Source organism: Melozone crissalis, unplaced genomic scaffold (assembly GCF_028551555.1).
Source record: "Melozone crissalis strain CALT ecotype California unplaced genomic scaffold, PUWL_Pcris_2 ptg000061l_1, whole genome shotgun sequence".
Classification (NCBI taxonomy): domain Eukaryota; kingdom Metazoa; phylum Chordata; class Aves; order Passeriformes; family Passerellidae; genus Melozone; species Melozone crissalis.
In genome coordinates, this window is record NW_026535839.1 from 9,667,132 (window position 1) to 9,687,478 (window position 20,347).

General features: G+C 45.8%; 1 protein-coding gene across 1 annotated transcript; it reads left to right on the plus strand.

The window, feature by feature from the left end:
- The first annotated feature begins 9,620 nt into the window (after nucleotides 1-9,620).
- On the plus strand, nucleotides 9,621-18,742 carry SKP1 (S-phase kinase associated protein 1). Its single transcript, XM_054288138.1, has 6 exons — nucleotides 9,621-9,676; nucleotides 12,260-12,356; nucleotides 14,561-14,634; nucleotides 15,765-15,908; nucleotides 16,575-16,715; nucleotides 17,479-18,742. Exons 2-6 carry the CDS (start codon nucleotides 12,260-12,262, stop codon nucleotides 17,512-17,514), a joined length of 492 nt encoding a protein of 163 aa, XP_054144113.1. The 5' UTR covers nucleotides 9,621-9,676; the 3' UTR covers nucleotides 17,515-18,742.
- The last annotated feature ends 1,605 nt before the right edge of the window (nucleotides 18,743-20,347 follow it).

The window sequence follows — 20,347 nt, forward strand, 5'->3', positions numbered from 1 at the left end:
GACTCATCTGCTCTGGCAGGGAGCAGTCCTTTCCTTGCTTCAGTTTCTGTACACAAATCCAAGTGGTTAGTAAAGTCCATGGACAATGTTGGAGTCACTCCAGTTTTTGTGCTTTCCTCTATAATTATGTTGTGATGGTCTGTGTGAAGATTCCAGTGCAAAAACCACATTGTGAAGAAAACATACGTTGCTGTGATGGAGCACTGACCAGCTGCACTCATGTTTGGAAGATGCAAGGGAAGAAACAAAGATACAGACAATTGGGGTTTGATTTAGTGGTAGCTGATGGGTACAAAACTGCACAAAACTTCCTTTACTTCAGCCTGTGACCATGGTGGCTGCAGAGAAATGAGCAGGTTTTGGCGCTCACTGGTAATTCCTCCCATCCCCACACTGCCTGCCATGCAATACAAACTAGAGGCACAGCTGGAACTCCTGTATTGTGGTGGTTCAGTGGTGAAGGGGAAATGTCACATGCAGTCCTTAGTGGGGAGGGCTGACATTGGGGTTTAGGTTATCAGAAGGCAGTTGGGAATGAAATTATACTTTTCTATGAGCTGTTCTTTCTCTTTTTACTTCTTTCTCAAAACTTGAATAGAGCCAGGAGAATATTGATGGACAAAGGAGGAGGGTTTTGAACTTCCCAATTCCATTTTGCAGAAGTCACTGGCCATGTCATAGCAAAGTGAGCACCCTAAACTGCTGCCGGCCTGTGCTGAACTAAGGGCCTATTAAATCAAAACCAGACAAAATATGTGTTCTATACATACAGAGGTGTATCGATTTGCCAGATTTTCCCTCTTTCACCCTCTTTCTACACCTTCTGCCTATTTCCACCCTTGTTCTTCTACTTATGGCCCCCCATTCGCAGATCCCTGGAGTTTGGGGCTGGCTGCTGCCCCAGTCCCTGCTCTGTTGCTGCCCAAGCTGCTGCTGCAGGTGGGTTTTTGTCCAAGGTAACCAACGTGTGTGACTCTCACCTGGGGCTCATTTTGGATTGTTTTGGCTGCTGATGCTGCTGTACACACTCGGTATCCCTGTCCCAAGTGCTTGGGCAATGTTACCTGGTTTAGGTCTGATCATACCCTGGCAGGATCCTGGATGTGTGGGGGAGTGCAGAGAGCATTACCTCCTTCCCCAGGTGTCTGTAACAGAACAAATTCTGCTCTGTGGAAAAGGTGCTGAGGGGACATCCTGCCAATGGAAGCTGTGACATTTCACCTGCCTCTGTCTTGGACCAGTTCCTGTCCAAAGCTCCTCTAGTGACACAAATCTGCCGAGAGGTGCCAATACCGACCAATCCATGTTCCATGGGATTTATTTTGATTTTTATAGTAGTAAACTGAAGCACCGAGTCCTTTTTAGAAAACAGTTGTGTTTCAAGGACCTTGGGACAAGTCTCTGCTCTGACAATTTAAAAATTTATCCTGACTCTTAAAGGATTTCCTCCTGTACAAGACAAAACCAAACTGCTATGATAGTGCTGGGTTATTTTGGGCCTTTTTTCATAGTTCAATAAACACATTCTTTTCCTTAGCAATACTGGAGTGCAGTTCCTGCTCTTGGAGGAGCTGTGACCTTGAGAGGGGGCTGAAGAATAGGTACTCATTCAAGAAAAATGGTTGTAAGATGCGAGTGTGATCATGGTTTTGAATTTCAAATTAAATGCTGCTCCAAATTCAGTGAGTTGAAGATGTGCCTCCACTCTGATCACCTCCTTATGCACCTGTTCCACACTCATTTATTGCTTTAATTGCTGCTTGTTTTGTCTGGATGCAGAGCACTCCTGGAAACTCTTAATTTAAGGGTTGCCATGTAGGTTAGAGCAAATTTTGCCTGAGAAATGGCTTTTTACATGTTCCATTTTTTGCAGTAATACTCATGGTTTGTATGAGCTTGAATTTTTGGAGTGAAATGTCTGCAAGCAGTGATTTTTGAAGCCTTGTAGAAGGCATTGGGTGCCTTCTGTGTTCTATGGCATCATGACACAGAGTATTGGTTTTCTGCAAGTTCTTCTGGGAGAAGGTTGGAAACAGGTAAAGGGTTTAGTAAAAATCACACTGGACTGTGTAGAAATCCTTCAGTACCCATGAACACACCAACAAAGCTCTGCAGAGTCAGCAGTTCATGAGTCAGCCTTCTGTGGTTTTACAAAAAGTTATTTTGGTGCTCTAATTCATTTGGCTGTACTCCTTTTGGATGGGAATAAAGGCAGGCTGCTTTCTCAAGCAAGGGACCAGAGTGCTTTGGCATACGGACAGGGGAAAAAGGCTGAAACAACACTTTTGGTTTTAAATTAAGCAGTGCTGCAAGTTTTAGCCTTTTAAAACCTGTGCTGGAGCTTAAAAGCTTCAGTCTTTAAGATGAGTTGAACTGCTGATCTCTTAATTACTCTCTGGTGAACAGAACTTTGAGATGGAGACTAAAATGATTGCTACTGGTATAAATAATGTATAAAACATTAGTTGCTAGTAGTACTTGGGACTGCTAATTGGAGGAGGAGCAGCATGATCAGGGTGAGCATCCTACATGAGAACTTGGCAGGAAAGTGATTTTGAGGAGAACACTCCATTTTGCATCTACTCAGTTTAATTTATACAACCTTGTGCAATGATATAAGTCTTTGCTTTTGATTGTCTTGACTTCTGTATACATCTTCCTCAGTAGATTTCCCCCAAATACATCTGGGATTTTTGAGGTTAGGTGCTTATGGTCTGTTTTTGTTGCTTTAGTTAGTTTGGTTTTTAATTTCAATAAATCTATAAGCTGTTTTCCAGTTTATGCATTTAAAACTGAAAGTGCTGAACTGTAAAAGAGGAGTGTCCTGTTTACATTGATAATTGCATGATCAATTGGGCTGAAAGGCTTTAGCCTGGCTCCCAAATGCCTTTATTTTTCAGGAGTTTGAGAAAATATCCCCGTACAACCAGCCTAACCCTAAACCTTGCTGTGAAAAACCTTTATAGTGGCATCAGTGCAGGAATTGGCAGTGATGGCTGCTCTATTCTGCTTCTTTATTTCATAAGGAAAATGGGGGGGTGGGGGGGGATAAGCACACGGCTGGAGAAGCCCTGCCTGGGAGTATCCTATGGTGGGTGTTTCATTCCACGCTTGACCCACTTTTCAGGCAGCTCTGCTCCTTTTCCACTGCTGTGTTTGTCCTCGGGGAAGAGGAACACAGCCGGCTGCTGCTGGAGCAGGGACAGTCCCAGGGGAGGGGGTGCCACGGCCTCCTGGGAGAGAGAAACGCTGCTGATGGGTTCTGATTGTCTGGTCATGAGTTTATCCAACTTTAGCTCAGCCATCTCAAAATGTTATTGGACTGTCCCTTTTCTCCCCTGGAATCTGTTTTTGAAATGTTTTGAATGCATTTAAAAATGCTGACTTCTGAAACACACTGTATTTATTCCCATGGACTTTGAAACCTCAAAGCAGCTGCTCATTATCATCCGTGCCGTCAGAACCAGCCCAGAATCTGCTTTTTGGGCTTTGAACGGCTCCGGCGTTGGAGACCAGTGCCAGGCAGCCCTGTAAAGCTAACCCAGTTCCCTTCCCCTGTGTTTATATCAAGGATTTTTACAGTTTTATACGCTACCACTGAAGGTCGTTCTCAAGGCCACCTACAGAAAGTCTGCGCTTTCCATTTTCCCGGGAATGCCCGGGAGCGCCTCTGCGGGGCTGAGCTCGCTGGGTTCCCGTCCCTCGGAGCGAGCCCCGGCGCCCCCGCGTGGCGCTGCCCGCCCGGCGGCACCGGGCACCGTGACCCGCCCGGGCCGGAGCGGCTCTGCAGTGGGCCAGGCTGACATGGAGCGGCTCTAACGTGGGCCAGGCTGACACGGAGCCGCTCTGCAGTGGGCCAGGCTGACATGGAGCGGCTCTGCAGTGGGCCAGGCTGACATGGAGCGGCTCTAACGTGGACCAGGCTGACACGGAGCCGCTCTGCAGTGGGCCAGGCTGACATGGAGCGGCTCTGCAGTGGGCCAGGCTGACACGGACCGGTTCTAACGTGGACCAGGCTGACATGGAGCGGCTCTAACGTGGGCCAGGCTGACACGGAGCCGCTCTGCAGTGGGCCAGGCTGACATGGAGCGGCTCTGACGTGGGCCAGGCTGACATGGACCGCCTCCAATGAGCTGCAGGTGGGTGACTGTTGTCATCTCATTGTAGGGGCTCCATACTGTTGTCTCCTATCACAAAAGTTTCAAACCTTCTTGGTGTTTCTCATGGGTAGCTACTCAGAGTGCTGACTCTTTCTTCTTCACAAAGCACCCAACTGACTCCAGTTTCCTTCTCACCCAGCTACCCCACTCCTTTACAGCACTCTGCTTCTCACTGGTCTCAGCTGTGGCCTGTTAAAGTCAGGCCTGTTCCTAATCTTTGATAATTGGCCCAGCTGCAACGCCTTAGGGGTAAGATTACTATTTATACTATCTTTATTTTCTTATATTCTATCCCCCTACAGGTCATCCTTGCCCTCGGCAGCCGGAGGATCCGGGCTTGGCTCCCCCACAGTGCTCCCAATGATTTCAGAGGATGCCAAGGCAGAACTGGTACAGAAATCACTGTTTAAATATGGGGAGGTGGAGTGAGGGTGAGATTAGGATATAGGTGCTGCAAATAGGTTTGAGGTAGGTATTTCTATTTCCAGTCTTCCTCCTCTTCATCTTCAGTTTTTTAAACTATCTCAAATCCTCATTGTTATATAAGGGGAATGGGAGTGCTGTTAGAGGAAGGAATAGAAGCTGATAAAAAAATCTCACTTGGTGTCTGTTGACAGGATTTGGTTATTGGGTTTTGTCAGTCTGGGATCCCCAATATCAGAAGGACATGGAGCTGCTGGAGCAACACCAGAGGAGGCCTGGAGATACTCTGAGGACTGAAGCCCTTCTGCTCTGCAGCCAGGCTGGGAGAGCTGGGGGTGCTGACCTGGAGAAGAGAAGGCTCTGGAGAGACCTGAGAGGCCAAGTCTCAGTCCTGTGCCTAAAAGGGCTACAAAAGAACTGGAGGGGGCCTTGGGACAGGGGCCTGGAGTGACAGGACAAGGGCGAATGGCTTTAAACTGAGAGAGAGCAGGACTAGATTGGCTGTTGGGAAGAAATTCCTGCCTGTGAGGGTGGTGGGGCCCTGGCACAGGCTGCCCAGAGAAGCTGTGGCTGCCCCATCCCTGAAGTGCTCAAGGCCAGGCTGGATGGGACCTTGAGCAATCTGGTCTAGTCCACAGCAGAGGGCTGGAACTGGGTCAGCTCTAAGGTCCCTGCCAACCCAAACCATTTGAGGATTCTCTGATTCTCTGGGCTGCACTCTCACCCAGGTGCTGGGCTCTGCCACCCACTATTCTGCATTGCTGGGTACAACTTCTGTGAAAAGTGACACTGTCTCAAGGATGCTGCTTTAAGGCAAGTTTTGATGAAGTGGAAATGCAATAAGTAGCTTTTTATATAATTAGCTTTTTCAGACTTGTACTGAGAACAAGAATTTTCCTCTTCTGCTGCTGCATTGTTCCAAGACTGCTTTAAAAAACAGTGACCCAGGCCTTTGAGCTCTAAGTGTCCTTCTACCATCTCTCTCACATGAATAATTCTGATGTTTTCTGGTTTTACGCTGAACCAATCAGTTCAATTATTTTCAAACTTGATGTGGCTGCTTGTTTTAAAAAATGCTCCTCATCTTTTGTAATCTTGAAAAAAAAAGGATGATTTTTGCAGCAAGTCTCATTCTCCCCTACATGTAGATTAGGTAATTTTTCAGATTCTGTGGTCAGACCTGGCTCTCTCCCTGGCTCGCTCTCCCTCAGTGAATTCAGGATGAGTTTTGTGGATTTTTTTCCTGTGGATTTTCCCAACTTGTTGATGGAGCAAAGCTGAGCTCTTTCAAGACTGATTGTCATTAGATTTTTGACAATGCCACATCACATTTGTATTGAAAAATAATCAGTATGTTATCTCCATAGTCTCTAAATCACCACCAGCAGCTAAAAAAATCCTGTTTCTCTGTCAAAGTGGAATGTGAGGTGCTCTGAAGAGTGGGGAGCACATTAATTTTTGCCTGAAAGAAGCATCCAAGAAGGGAACACGAGGCTGTGGAGCAGATGCTGTGTCCAGGAGGCTGCTCCTTCACGTTCAGCACGTTAAACTCCCTCCCCCTGCAGCTGCATGGCTGTTCAACTGGCTGTGCCTGCAGCCCAGGGATGCTGTGAATAAATATGTAGGTCAGGGCTCTTCTGGATCTGATTAAGCATTAAATCAAGCTCAGTTGCTCCAATCTTTTCAGGTATTTGCTTTGGTGTTAAGCTGCTCCCTTCCTCCTCCATGTTCTCAGTGGTCAAAGGCCCTTAATTGTAACTTACCCGTGGCTGGTGCTGGTGTGATTGTCTGCACTCAGGGGAGCAATGCTCATCTTTAGGATTATTTGCAGTGCAGCCATTACCTGTGTGCAGAACAATTGAAATTGGGCCACCCCTTTTTGAAGCAATCTTGTTTTTGCCTTGCAGATTAACCAGGGCTGGGGTTTGTGCCACTGCCACTGACTGGCCCACAGGAGCTGGGCTATCACTGCTGCAGCAGCTGCTTGCCCCAGCAGATAACAGGAGCAGCTGGAGGGGCTGGCCAGGGTGGTTGTGTGATATGTAGGGCACAGTGGGAGGTGCTGTGTGTGATTATTGCATATCTGGCGCAGCCATCTGCCTCTTTTGGGGGTGTGGGGTGTTTTTGCTGTTTTAACTTTCCCAAACTTCTAATTCAACAGTAGATTCCAAAGTTCACTGAGGATGGAATTTCCTCCTTTGGAAAGCTGTAGAGAGCTGTACCAAGTATAATCAGCAGTATAGTTTTGAATTAAATTTATCCACAACTATAACTAAGCATGGAATTTAGCTTTCTGCCTGTTCCTAGATTCCATTAGATTTGTCTTGTGTTGAGAGCAAACCCATCCCCCCCTTTGCTGAGCCTGATTTGCAGTCTGTGAGCTTGTGCTTGCTGGTCACCAGCCAAATCAGAAACCTTGCTCTTTGGCCACATGGGGAAAGGGGATTTAGGATTTGTAGACAGGTTTTCCACTGGCCGCCTTCTCTTATTGTCTGATTCTCTGAACCAAGGAGTTTTAATATAAATAAAAATTAATAATTTAAGGAAAATAAAGGCAGTGGTTTTTAGTGCACTGAATGTGGTTCTCGGCACTGGAGTATGAGATGGTGTAATTGAGGAAGAAAGAACAGGTAAATGTGATGCTGGTACAATAAGAAAGTCATGTTAGATGTAGTCTGGAGGTTTCATACTCTACTCATGAGATACATATAAATTCAAAATGAAAATGAGGTCCCATTCAATGGTGAACAAAGAGCTTAAGTGGTTATCAACGCCAGGATCTCTGAGGAACTTCTGTTAGTGTCCAAGTCTGCTGCCAAGCATCACCTGGCTGCTCCCTCAGCTCTTAGGATGAGTTCCAGGGGAGCACACAGTAATCCAGCCTGGAAGGGACCACAGAGGTGACCTGGATCCACCTGCAAAGAGAGATCAGGTTGTTCAGAGCTGTATCCAAGTCTGCTCTAACCAGCTGCTCAGCATCCTAAAGCCCCTGGAATAAACTTCCCAAGTCAGGCAGTCACCTCAACAGTTCTTTGGAATTTACAGAGAGGCCTCTTCTAAGTGATATGCTCTGATGTAGAACTCCCAGGCCATCAGTTGAGCTCTAGGAGGTCCTTTCTGGCTGAGAATCTATTTGAGTGCTCCATCTCTCCAGAGAAACAGCCCCAAAGAACAAAGTATTTAACACTGAATATTTTCTAATTGTAGTCTCACTTGTTATGTGAGATAGACACTGGCACAGGATCCCCAGAGAAGCTGTGGCTGCCCCATCCCTGGAAGTGTCCAAGGCCAGGCTTGGCTACTGAACTGAGCAAAACAAGATTCTCAGCTATGAAATTCTGAGTCCTGGGAAAATTCTTCATGTTAGAAAATATTTTCCAGTGTGTCTAGAAAATAAGGATTTGTTCCCTAATGTGTGGGGCGCACAGCCTGGGACTCTCTGGAACCCCAAGAGATGGGAAACCTGTGACTAAGCACAGAAACATTGGTTTGGAATGGTTGGTTGGTTTCCAACATAAGGTTGGAAAACATCTCCAAGATTGCCAAGTCCAAGCCTTGACTGATCAGCACTTTGTGAACCAGAGCAGAGCACTCAGTGCTACATTCAGCTGTTTCTTGCACACGTCTAGGGATGGTGACTCCACCACTGTGCCAGTACTTGACAACCCTTCCAGGGAAGAAATCCTTGCTGATGTCCAAGCTGAACCACCCTGGTGCTGCCTGAGGCTGTAAATGATGCTGCACTCTACAGTGTGGTGCTGCTGCAGGTATCAGTGTGCTTACAGACACCCTGGCTGTGTCTGCATTGGAGTGATGTGAAAACATGCTTTTTGCTTCCTAAACATTTTTGTTTAGGATTGGAAGTAAAGCAAATTTTGAGAATCCTGTGTTGTCACTGTGTAAATACCTTGCCTACTTGAATGCCATTTTGCCATGGAGAGCTGACACAAAGCTGGGCTCAGCAGCAGAGCACGGAGTGTGTGCTGTGACAGTGACGTGAGGGCTCTTACCCTGCCCTTCCTCACAATGCAAAACCCTTCACATACCCTTTTTATTTCCCTGAAAACCCTGTACCTGGTGCTTTCCAGCACACAGTGGTGACCTATCAGCTGTCACCCGTGCTGGGGGCAGTGCGCAGGTGGGGCTGTGCTAACACAAAGGTTTGGGTGCCCAGCTCCGCTGGGCTGTGTTTGGGTGCCCAGCTCTGCTCTGCTCCTCGGCCGTGGGCTCCTTGCAGAGCTGGTGTCCGGAGATGCTTTCAAGGGCTGATCTAGAGCTGTCTGAATTCCTGGCAGCACCCGGGGCAGGTGTTCTGTGAGCAGCACTGAGCTCTGTGAGCACCACTCGGAGCTCAATCCATTCCCGGCTCCATGAAAGCTCCCGCACGTATTTCCACTGGAGGAACGCTGTCTGATGTTGGAACTATTTTAAACTAGCCGGTTCTTCAATGTTGTTTTTCGGCTAAAATGCCTTCCGTCTCTGGAGCAGCACCTGGCGATGGGATTTCACCGTGTTTACCTGCGGGAAGCCTTCAGAGACACTGGCAGCATCACCCCGCCTTTCCCCCCCGAAGGAAACCAGCACCGTGGGCGTTGTGGGGCGAGCCCGGGTTACCCTGAATGACCGATTTCCCCACAGGACCGGCCAGCCGGGCCCGCTGGAGGGCACCGAGCCGGCCCCAGTCCGCACCGCCCCGGGATCCCCGCGCTGCCCTCAGGGCCGGCCGGACCCGCCGGGCGCGCTCCCTCAGCCAGCGGGGAGGGGCCTTGGCCTCTCTATTGTGCGGCTACTGACGCGGCTCCGTCGCTGCCTGAAAAACCCTCCACCGGCGGCACCTCCCCCTCGAACTCGTTCCGGCTCCGCTCCCCGCTCTGCACCTCACGGAAGGCAGCGCGAGTACCGGATTTCGCCGTTGGGGAGCCGCGGTGCGGTGTTTTGCTCAGGCGTTCGCGGCGGGCAGCCCGGGCGTTGCGAGGCGGCGGGAGGCGGGTCCTTCCCCCTCCCCCGCTCGCTATAAGAGCGCCGCCGCAGTCGGGCCCGAGCGCCGCCACCGCCTCCTCACGGTCTGTCCGCGGAGCCGCCGCCGCCTCACGGTGAGGCCCGAGCGGGCCGGGGGGGCGCGGGGGCAGCGCTGGGAGCTGTGCGGGCGCGGCGAGCCCGGCCTGCTGCGGACGGAGGGTCGGCAGGCCGTGGCGTGATGGCGGGGGCAGGGGTGGGCGGAAAGATGAGCGCTCCTGGGCCGTGCGGGGATGGAACGCCCGCGGTGCGCTGGGCCCGGGCCGTAGGGGGATGGAGCTCCCGCGGGGGCGGCGTGGGCAGCGCTGCCCGCGGGGGCGGTGAGCGAAGCCTCCGAGCAGACCGAGCCTCCCGCGGGCGGCTGTGCCTCCCCCTCCCCGCCCCCCTGAGGCCGCGCCTCAGGTGCGGGTTCGTTACCTGGCTCCTGGTGACCGGGAGCAGGGGGGAAGCGGCGGGCATCCACCCGGAATGGCGCTGGGAGGCGCGGCTGGAGGTGGCTGAGCTCGGCGGTTCAGGCTTAGCCGAGTAAATTACTGCTGTAATTCAGGTTTGGCTTGAGCTCGGCTCCCAGCCTGTTGTGCTGTTGTCAAATAAAGCTTTTAGGACTGGTTTGCTTAGTCACCCAGTGGTGCTGCTGCCCGGGGACTGTCACCTGCCGGAGCCGTACTGCAGCTTGCTCAAAATTAGTTCTGTTTTTTTTTCTTGTTTTCTAGGAAATTGAGTTCAGTGATATTAAAAAAAAAAAAATCGATGAAATTCTGATGTGTTGTCAATGACAAGGCAGTGGCTTAACTTGATTCTACTTGTTTCAGACCCTCAGCAATAACTGAAGGTGTTGTTAGAAGCGGGTTTGGCTGATAGGAGGGGAATATCCTTGCTGGGGCTCCCCTGGCTGAGGCAGCATCCCTGCCTGGCTCTGCTGTGCAGCATTATGTAAGCTCAGGCTCGGGGAGGCTGCCGATGGAGCTGGGTTTGTTCTGGAGTGCTCCCAGGCAGCCACTGCAAGAACAGATGCATTAAATTTAAAATGTGTGCCTACCGCACTTTTCCCAAACATCATTCAAACTGCTAACACAGAGCTGTGCTGTAGCCCAGATTCTGTGTGTGTGTATATATATGTATATATTTATATATATGCACAAACTTGTACCTTTGGAATAGTCATGACTGTGTTCCTCCAGAACACCCATCTTAATTAGAAGTAGCACTGTCATATAGGGTTACATTGCTGTGTAAACATTGACTGCCTGCTCCCTGCCAGATGGAAATTAAAGCAATGAGGACTCGGCGCTGCTGTGAGCCGCTCAATAACGCGTGTTGGCCGAGCCTGCCGTGGCCGGGGTTTGCACGGGGCTGTCAGGCTCAGCCACACTACACCCTGAGCTTTCAGAAAGAGGCAATGCAAATTGGCTTCAAGTGGTCCAGTTAATTAGCTGTTGATAGCTCAGGTGCTACTGTGAGGCACTGGTGTGTGCAGCTGGTAAGTTTGGTTTGGTTGCCAGTTTAATTGCCATTGAAATTCTTTGTTCCCAGAGCTGTTCTCAGTAGTTGCAGGCTGTGCAAACACATGCTTCAGTGATCCTGAAGCAGGTAACTCGAGGACCAAAAAGAAAAGAAACTGTTGCAATGGTTTGCTGCTGACAAATATTTTGTGTGGTAAAGGAACTTACTTACAACACATCCTACTAGCTGGTTGAGAACAAATTTATAAAATTTGTGGCCAGACAGTTGTGTTTATAGTGTCCTTTGGTTGGCTTAAGTGCACTGGTACCTCACAATCTGCACGTGTAGTGTCTGCCAGAGGTTGTGATCTCCTGGTGCTGTGTCATGTGCTTCACTTCTGGGTTTCAGTTGTTACATATCTGGAATGATGCTTTTTTGGTAGAATTTGATTATGTTTTTGGTAATGACATTTTTCAAGCCTGCTGCCTGTTTACTGTAGGTCTCACTAGAGTTTGTTTCAGGAACTTTGTTAAAATGCATGGTTGTCTCAGATGCTAACAAAGTACTGGCCTTGCTTCCTGCTTTGCAAGGGCAGTAGTGAGTGCTGAAGGCCTTCCTTGTAGGAGTTTATTGCTTTTAAATCTCTTCAGAAAACCAAACGCTTTTCTAGAGGAAAGCCTTTGATCCTGAGTAACCTGGTCTGTTTAACTCTGTTTGGAGCAAGGGAGGCTGGACTGGCCCATCTAGAGGAATTCCTCCCAGCCTCAGTGTAATGATTCTGTTCCAGAGGCTATCATTTGAAAGCTGCTGTTGAGATCTGACATTGTTTGAGCAGTTGAAGTGAGTAGCACTTGTTTGGATTTGGAGGCAAGTGGTGTTTTGGAAGTGTTGAAGTTTTTTTCAAGAGAAAAGATAGCTGTAGTGTTATACTGGGAAAAAAACCACTATTGACTAATCTGTGTGTTTTATGCTTTCAAGTTAAAAAAAGAAATGAGTTTGTGTTAGACTTCAGTCAATCCTTGTTTCTTGAACATGGGGATTAATGAATTGAGGGCTGTTGATTTAAGGAGTGAATAATCTGAATGCACCTTAAGTAGCACTGGGCTGTCTGCTGTTGGGAAGAAACAGTTTCAGTAGTAAAGGTGATGCACATCTTTGAGTCAGCTGAACATGTAACATCTGAACGTTGTGTGGAAATAACTGTCCTTGTCTTGTAGATGCCTTCAATTAAACTGCAGAGCTCAGATGGAGAAATCTTCGAAGTTGATGTGGAAATTGCAAAGCAGTCTGTGACTATAAAGACCATGCTGGAAGGTAAGAGTGTGAGACCCTGAGGAAGCCTCTTGGACAGGAGCTGAGACAAGCTGGTGCTGTGCTGAAAAGGGATTCCCAGGTCTATGGAGCAGCTTCTGTCTCCTGCCTGAACAGCTGTAACTCCTGTTGTAGCTGGAACTGTTCAGGGTGGATGTGCTCTTGGAAAAAGCCCTGGTTTTGAGCACTTGTAGGGAGGTCAGTAAAATACAAGCAGCCCACTGCCTTGCCTGCAGTCTGCTTCAGTTTTGTGAGAGTTAAGCAAACAGAACATCAATAATATTTAAAACTTCAGCATATTTAATCGCACAAACCAGTCTCAGAACGTAAATATCACTTGTATGGAGTGGGAGATAATAAATCAATGCAATAAAGAGCTGAAGTTAAACCTGCATTGTGAGTTGTGAGTGCTGGTAAATTATTTGGGATAAATACTTAGGTCTGATCTCCTGCTGACATAAATTTGAAACAAAAGAACTCATGGCGGGGGAGGGGAAATGTGCCAGATGGCTGGGATGCAGAGCAAACTGTCTGATCCCTCCAGTGCAGATCCTCATTGTTTACTGGTGGCTTTTCCTAGTTTTTGGATGTATTCATGAATTAACTTAGGAACAATTATTTCTGCACATGTAGTTAATATTATGCTCGTGCATGTAAATGTTTGGTTGTAACACCTTATGAGAACAGTAAAAATAAGATTGAATGTCAGGCATTGAATGCTTCTATTCTGTTAATAAGATGCTGTTGAACGTGGCTGGCAACACAAACAGGAAATGGAATGCATTAGGGTGCACAATTCTCAGTTTTGTCCTGCAGGAGTTGTGCCAGTGTTGGAGATAGAGGGAAGTTATTCATGGGAAGTGTGTAAGCTGGCCAGCATAAACTTGCCCCTTTCTAACCTGGGAGAGAGCCAGTCTGCTAGCACAGCTGAAATGCATTTTCAGTGCAGCTGGCTGAGCATCAGGTAATGTTTTGTGTGTTGGGTGCTGCAGCTGAGAGAGGAGGAGCTGAAAGTTTGGGTTGTACTGAGCACCATGGGACCACCATTGAAATGCCCATTTTCTGCTAACAGATAAAATTGCTGGTTCAGAGGTGATGGTGACAAGTCAAGCAGAGTTGACTGAAGTTCAGATATTGCTTGAATTATTTCAGTATCTTTTAATGGCAGTGTTTCAGTTCTGAATGTGTGAAGTAATTTCAAACAGAAAAGCAATGTTAATTAGCATCCCACTGATAGCAGCAGTAGCAGACTTGTCTAAATACAGAAGTACATGAATTTATCACGTACAGATTTGAGGCGTGATGATGGTTGTATGTTCTTGAAAATTTGGTTCCTTGGTGATGTAGAATTGGCTCATCTGTGCATGTCATGAGTGAAGGTCTGCATTGTTAGTCAGTTACGTAACTCATTCCAAGATGTCTTTGACAGCTAGGGTGTCATCCAACTGGTAGCATTTGGGTAATAAAAAAAGCACATTCTTTAATCAAAGATGGCTAATGTGGTGTTTGTTCTGTGTATCAAGCTGAAACTTTAATTATCTTTTTCTCCTTCTTTTTACATTGATTCCTTGGTCATATCAAGGGGACAAATCCAAATCTCTCTGGGGTGTGCTGACAAACTTTTAAAACAAGGAGTGTTGGAAACATGCTTTATAAATGCTGTTTTTGATGGAAGGATTTTGTTTGTGCTGCTGTCTTACCATGTGAAGTTCTTCAGCTGGTACAGGATCAATATGAGTGATTCAGAGCCTGGGAGCAGCACTTCTGTGGCTACAGTATTTCCTGCTCATGCAGAGGACAAGATGCTGTGTTTATTTACCACAGTAGATTTGAATTCTTATTTAATCATTAATGGAATGGGAGCCCTCAGTTAGAACTTCTGGGTTGAAACTGTGTAAGTGGTAAAATACACAAATGTTTGTCAGATTGTTCAGATTCAGAGCACTGAGTTAGCAAGTGACGGCTTAGCTGATGGTGTGTAGATACTGTTGTTTGGTGAGGCAGCCTTATCAGCCGCTTAACCTCTGCTTGGTACAGCCTAGGATGTGTAATGCAGCCTTCCAAAAGCTCCTTACCTCACACTTTAGAGGTCCTTTGTTACCAATCTTCAGCCTCAGTGTTGTCAAAACAGTGAAGAACTGATGAAGCATCCCAGTTCAGTAAATGGTTTTGTCTGCCAATTGCTCAGTTGTCTTTTCCATTTTTAGATTTGGGAATGGATGATGAAGGTGATGATGACCCAGTCCCTCTTCCAAATGTTAATGCAGCCATCTTAAAAAAGGTAAGATGGTGAAAGCTGTTGTGCTCCATGGCTGTAAAGAAATGTAAAATTCATCTTGGAGTTGGGTATTATGAACTACTAGTTAGAAAATATTTTTTATGTGCTGCAAGTTTAACCAAATCAAGGTGCATGAACGTGGGTGCGTGTGCTGAGGCAGGTGGGTGATGGCAGAGTGTGTGCAGGGGTGACCTGGAACAGCAGCTTTAAGGCAGACAGGCTTCCTAAGGAAGTGGTGCTGGGCATCTCTGCACACTGGCATTTCATGGTGTTAAAGCACTGGCTTTAATTGGATTCTGTGAACTGAGGTGGCTGTTCATGAGATGCAAATGTTTGGAGAAAGGATTAAGGGACAGGCAGTGGTGAGAGTGGGTGGCAGTGACAGTGCTTAAGGGACACTGTGTGCCCTTGGTGGTGTTAAACTCATTAACAGACCATGGTCATTGGGTTAAGGGAGAAAGGTGTAGTTGTGTGGTGTCCAAGATTCTCTATGCTTTCAAATAGAAAGAGTAGTGCCAAAGTAAGCACCAAACTACTGTGCCTGTTTTGGGGTAAATACAGGGTTAGGAATTGTTTCCCAGTGAACAGACACATAAATAACTTAAATTTGTGAAGTCTTTTGGGTTGGTGAAATGGAACAGGATTTTGCTTGCACTAGATCCCTGCTTCTTTTCTATGTCTGGGTCATGAGATTGCATGTTCCCAAACTAAAAAAAAACCAACAAAACAAACCCCAAACCAACACTAATGGCAAACTTGCTGGCTGAACTTTGTACTGGGGTGAATGTGACCTGCTGGTAGCTGTTACCACTCTGCTCTCTTTCCCTGTGCAGTTTCTGCTTAATACAAAGTATGTTTCTGCAAACAGATAAAATACAGCAAAATGAGGTTTAGGTTTTCTTTGTACAGCCCATGTATGTTAGCACAGGGACTAATAACTTCATAGCACCAGCTGCTGGCTTTTAAGATTAAGTAATTAACATGCTACTAAATCAGTTGGGATTTCTGAAAGCTGTTGTATTCTGGGATTGGGGATCTATTGTTCTAATTTCTTCCAAAATGAAGTTAAGTTATAGTTGGGGTTTCATGGAAGAATCACTTGGATAAAACTTTAATATCAAAACCATAATTAGGTGATTCAGTGGTGCACCCATCACAAGGATGATCCACCTCCTCCTGAGGATGATGAGAACAAAGAGAAGAGAACAGATGACATCCCTGTGTGGGATCAAGAGTTTCTGAAAGTAGACCAAGGAACACTTTTTGAACTTATCCTGGTGAGTGTCCTCAAGAAGGGCAAAGCCTGTGCCTGTGAAGTTATGCACCTGAGAAATAAAGCCTTTATGCTTCTTGAGTTACTTCTTCATTGGAAAGGGGGGATGTGGGGAGGGCAGGTGGTTCTGGTGAGTATTGGCTGAAGTTGGTGAGGATGTTGAAATGCTTGTTAGCCTAATGTTAGTATATATGCTATACTTGCTCATCAATCAAAATACTTTCCTAAATAGCACTGTTTTTTCTTGTTGCTCTCAAGTCCAAGTTGAGGGCTTATTGCTAGTTACAGAGTTCTGGAGATCTGCATAAAAATGAAAATCTGACTTTGACTGTCAAATTTGTACTGTGTATGGACCCGTGAGCCAACATTACCTGCCTTGGCTGGTTAACAGTACTGCAACACTGAAGATCTTGGATGTTTGCAGACTTCTGAAAGCTATTTGTAAAGGGTGGAGCAGGAGGAGTGTTTTTCATGGTACAAATGACTACCTTCTATTTGGCAAGCAAGTTTTAGGTACTGTCCTGAAGGTTTTAGCTAGAAGCTTCTCAAAGTGGGGATGATCTGGTTGCATACAGTATTGTAAAATTTCAGTGTAAACTTAACTTCTGTAGTGCATCTACAGACACAGAGTATTGATATGGAGGCTTTAAATCTGAAAACTCTTTGACAGGCTGCAAATTATTTGGACATCAAAGGTTTGCTGGATGTCACGTGCAAGACAGTGGCAAACATGATCAAGGGTAAAACTCCAGAAGAAATTCGCAAGACATTCAATATTAAGAATGACTTCACTGAAGAGGAAGAAGCACAGGTACTTGGTCTGGGTTTAATTATAATTTAGATGGCTGTTTGTGCTGAATTACTGTGTGGTGCTCCATAACTCAATTTGTGATGCAGCAGACTTGTTACCAATCAATGTAAACTAATGCATCAAGCCCTCATAATTGGGGTGCTACTAGCAGGAGACTTTTTGGTGTCTACCATGCTTGCAGCCCATTACCTGAAAAGGTCAAAACAAAATGTACTGATTTTTCTAACTCCAGCATGTTTAATAAGAAAGCAGGTAGGATTGCTTGTGGCAGTCTTAGTTGGTTTGGGGCTATCATGGGAATGCTGAAGATGCATTGCTGCATGTGGCTGGAGAGGTAAGTTTGACTTCTCTAAGTAACAAACTCATTGATCTTAAAACTTGACCAACAAACCAACTGCAAAATGGCAGAGTTGGGGAGAAAGCAGAACACGATGCCTGGTTTCAGTACAGGGCAATGAGTTGTAGATTTTTGAGGGTATTTTTCAATGCTATGTTATAAACAGCTTAGACTTCAGATATTCCATTTGCTTTGTTTGGTCAGAAAATTTCAGATTTGATCAAACCTAGGCATGAAAAACCAGGCTTACACTGATAAACAGGCCAGTTTGGAAGACAGATTTTATAATTGCAAAATCTGTGTGAAAAACATAAAGCTGCTCCAAGTTTGTCTCTGTGCAGTAAATAATTCTGAATGCTTGTGGGTATTCACAGCCAAAGGCGTAGAATGTCACTGCCACATACTGACAGTTAACTGCTCTTGCAGGTACGTAAAGAGAACCAGTGGTGTGAAGAGAAATGAAGTTTTGTGCCTGACACTCGAACACTGTAAGGATTGTTCCAAATACTAGTTGCACTGCCCTGTTCATAATTGTTAATATTAGACAAATGCAGCAGCAAATGAAGTTGTGTTAGCAGGATGTTGTTCCCTTTGCATGTGTAGTGTTTTTTTGAGTACAGATCTAGATCTCTGAGTTTTTACTAGTGTAATTGGATGTCTTTTTACTTTGCAATGGATAAAACTGAACTAAGTGTGGATTCTGTATGGGAAGTAGCACTTAAGGTTGTCATTTTCATTACACTTTTAAACTGTTGAAGTCCAGATATAGTGCTAAGGTTTGACTCTGTTGTAAATAAAAACATCTATAACTTCTCCCTCAAGAAGAGCAAAACACATGTCTTTACAGGGTATTGATAACTTCAGAAAGAAAAACAAACTAGAAGGTCTCTTGGGGAACTAGATAATATAAAAAAGTTACTGGATTTCTTACAAAAGCATTGTGGAAAAAGTTAAGTGTTACTTAAAGCTATATAATTTTCAAGATGGTTCTTGTCCTGCATTTAAAAAAAAAATTAAATATTTGACCACTTTCTTGTCCTTTTAGTCTTGCCTTATAGACTAGTGAAAATGTGATTTAGAACTAAACAAGCTCCTGACAGTTGAATTTGAATACTTCAGCCATGTCTTGAAGACCTGCCTCTAGGTGATAGCAAATAAAGTGTGTTGCTTTGTGCACAGGATGGGTGTGTTTTTATACATATTACTGTTTAAAGTGGAATCCAGATTTGACCAAAAATGACTGACATTACCAAAGTTAATATTATTGACCTGTGCATGCCATTAGTGGCTGGTTTTTAGGCAGTTTTAAAGACTCTTGTGATGTAGCTCTTGGAAACAAGGTTTCATGTGTCCACAGGAAATCTTTTGCCTCTGTATGTGATACTTCAGCTTGTAGAGACTTAATTATTGCATACAAAGCTAATGCAATATCAAGCTTAACTTCTTTGGACAAAGCCACTTGCAACTAGTTGAACAGTAACTGGTTTTCTGATTTACTTTTTTTTTTTTACAGTTCCCTTATAGGGAGTAGGGGATGGTTGTGTGGTAGATCTTTGAGGTGTGCTCTTAGCTTGTATTGCATTCCATTCTCTGTATAAACCTTAGAGTAGAATGAACCTTAATAAACATACTTATCTCACTTGAAATATTGGTGTTTCACTTCTGAATTAATAAAGGGCTTTTAAACTTTTGTTTGCAAATGGTTCTAGTTATTTGGAGCTTGACAGTTTTACTGTCACTTGTTGCTGAGTGTAGAAATAATAGCACTGAGGCAGTGGTTAATTGAAATAAAACGGATGTCAAGTTTGTAAGGGACTAATGCAGGGTACCAGTCAGACACAGTGGACAATTTTGAGATGAAGTTGGGTTATGGATAAATATCCAGAGAGATTTTTTGATGGCTTACCAAGATTGCCTACATTTTGGATGTAACCATTATGAAAGCATTCAGAATTTGCTCTAAAGCAGCATTCAAACCCATGCTTTGGGTAGAACTTCTCCTCACATCTGGTTTCTCAGGAGGTTGTGGGGCCTGCCTTTGTGCTGCTGTGCATTATATTGGATGTATCAGACATTGTCAGTGGGCATGAAATACTGCACTGCTGCACTTGGACATGCTGAAGCCTTTCCAGCAGCCTGCATTGCAAACAATGCACCTCAGTTTAGAAGTGCTACTAGAGGAAAATGTGATGGAAAATGTCCTCTCTGTGGCTGTTTGTAGTTAACATTCAGAAGCCTGGTGTAATTGTGCTTGGTGGCAGCAGCCTGTGTAAATTCCTTTGGGTGCTTGTCACAAGCCCATTGTCAATGTTTGTCAGCCTTGCAGGATGCCTCATGCTGCTTCAGGGTGAGAGAGGGACAAAGACACAGTTTATCTTCCTCACTGCACTGCTCCAGCTGTGCTGTGCCTGCATAACCACACCTGGGATTAAAGCTGGTACTTGTGAGAGCAGCTGGCCCAAGCCTGAGCTGTGCTGGAGCCCCAGGTTGTGGCACGTGGCTGGTGGCACTGAGGCACCTGTGTGGAGGTGCAGGAGGGCTGCTCTGTGTGCTCAAGGCATTGTGTGCTCTGTCACATCTGTAATGCTCTCGCTGGTCTTGGTAGTTAGGATTGCATACAACTGACTTGCTCTAATTGACATTCCCCTGCAGTAGTGACTCAGACTTCAGCCAGATTCAGGTTCTGTAGCTGCCTGGCAGGGATGTCAGCAGGAAAAGGCTGGTTTTGTGAATCTCTCAGTTGTCTTAGCCACTGCAGTACCACTAGTGCTCAGCTGTAGAGAAGGACACTGGGGAGGTGCTGAGGGTTTGGGCTGTCCTGTGGCTGCTGCCTGTGTTCTGTGCTTCAGCTGAACCTGCTCCTTGCTGCTCTGACAGGCACTGGCTGTGTGCTCTGAGACTGATTCCCACTGGTAAACTTTCTGTTGCTGTTTAACTTGTATTAAAGCTGGGGTTTTTTTCCCTAAATTTTTTTTTTTTAAGTCAGTGCATGATCAGGGATCAGGCTTTTCAAGGGATTGACTGTGGGGGTAGGGAGAAGCAAGGCTGGGTGTCAGTAGGAATTGTAGGAAAAAAGTATTTTCTTTGTACCCTTGGCTTAGTATTTCAGTCTTACCCATTGAAGGTTATTGGCAGTTATTCTAAAAACTGTTCAAACATACAAATGCTGAAGGGAAAAAACAAAAGCAAGCAGGAATCCTCTTGAATGCTAAGAAATAGTTACTTGAGAGCTTGATAGCATTATAACTTCCAGTGGCCTCTTTTGAACAGCCAGTCTGGCAATTACTTTATTTAT

What these genes read in the sequence shown, in the direction of transcription:
- SKP1 (XM_054288138.1), top strand. Translation starts at nt 12,260, where the DNA reads ATGCCTTCAATTAAACTGCAGAGCTCAGATGGAGAAATCTTCGAAGTT. An exon ending in ATGCAGCCATCTTAAAAAAG is followed by an intron (nt 14,635 to 15,764) that starts GTAAGATGGTGA and finishes AACCATAATTAG; the next exon opens with GTGATTCAGTGGTGCACCCA. An exon ending in CTGAAGAGGAAGAAGCACAG is followed by an intron (nt 16,716 to 17,478) that starts GTACTTGGTCTG and finishes CTGCTCTTGCAG; the next exon opens with GTACGTAAAGAGAACCAGTG.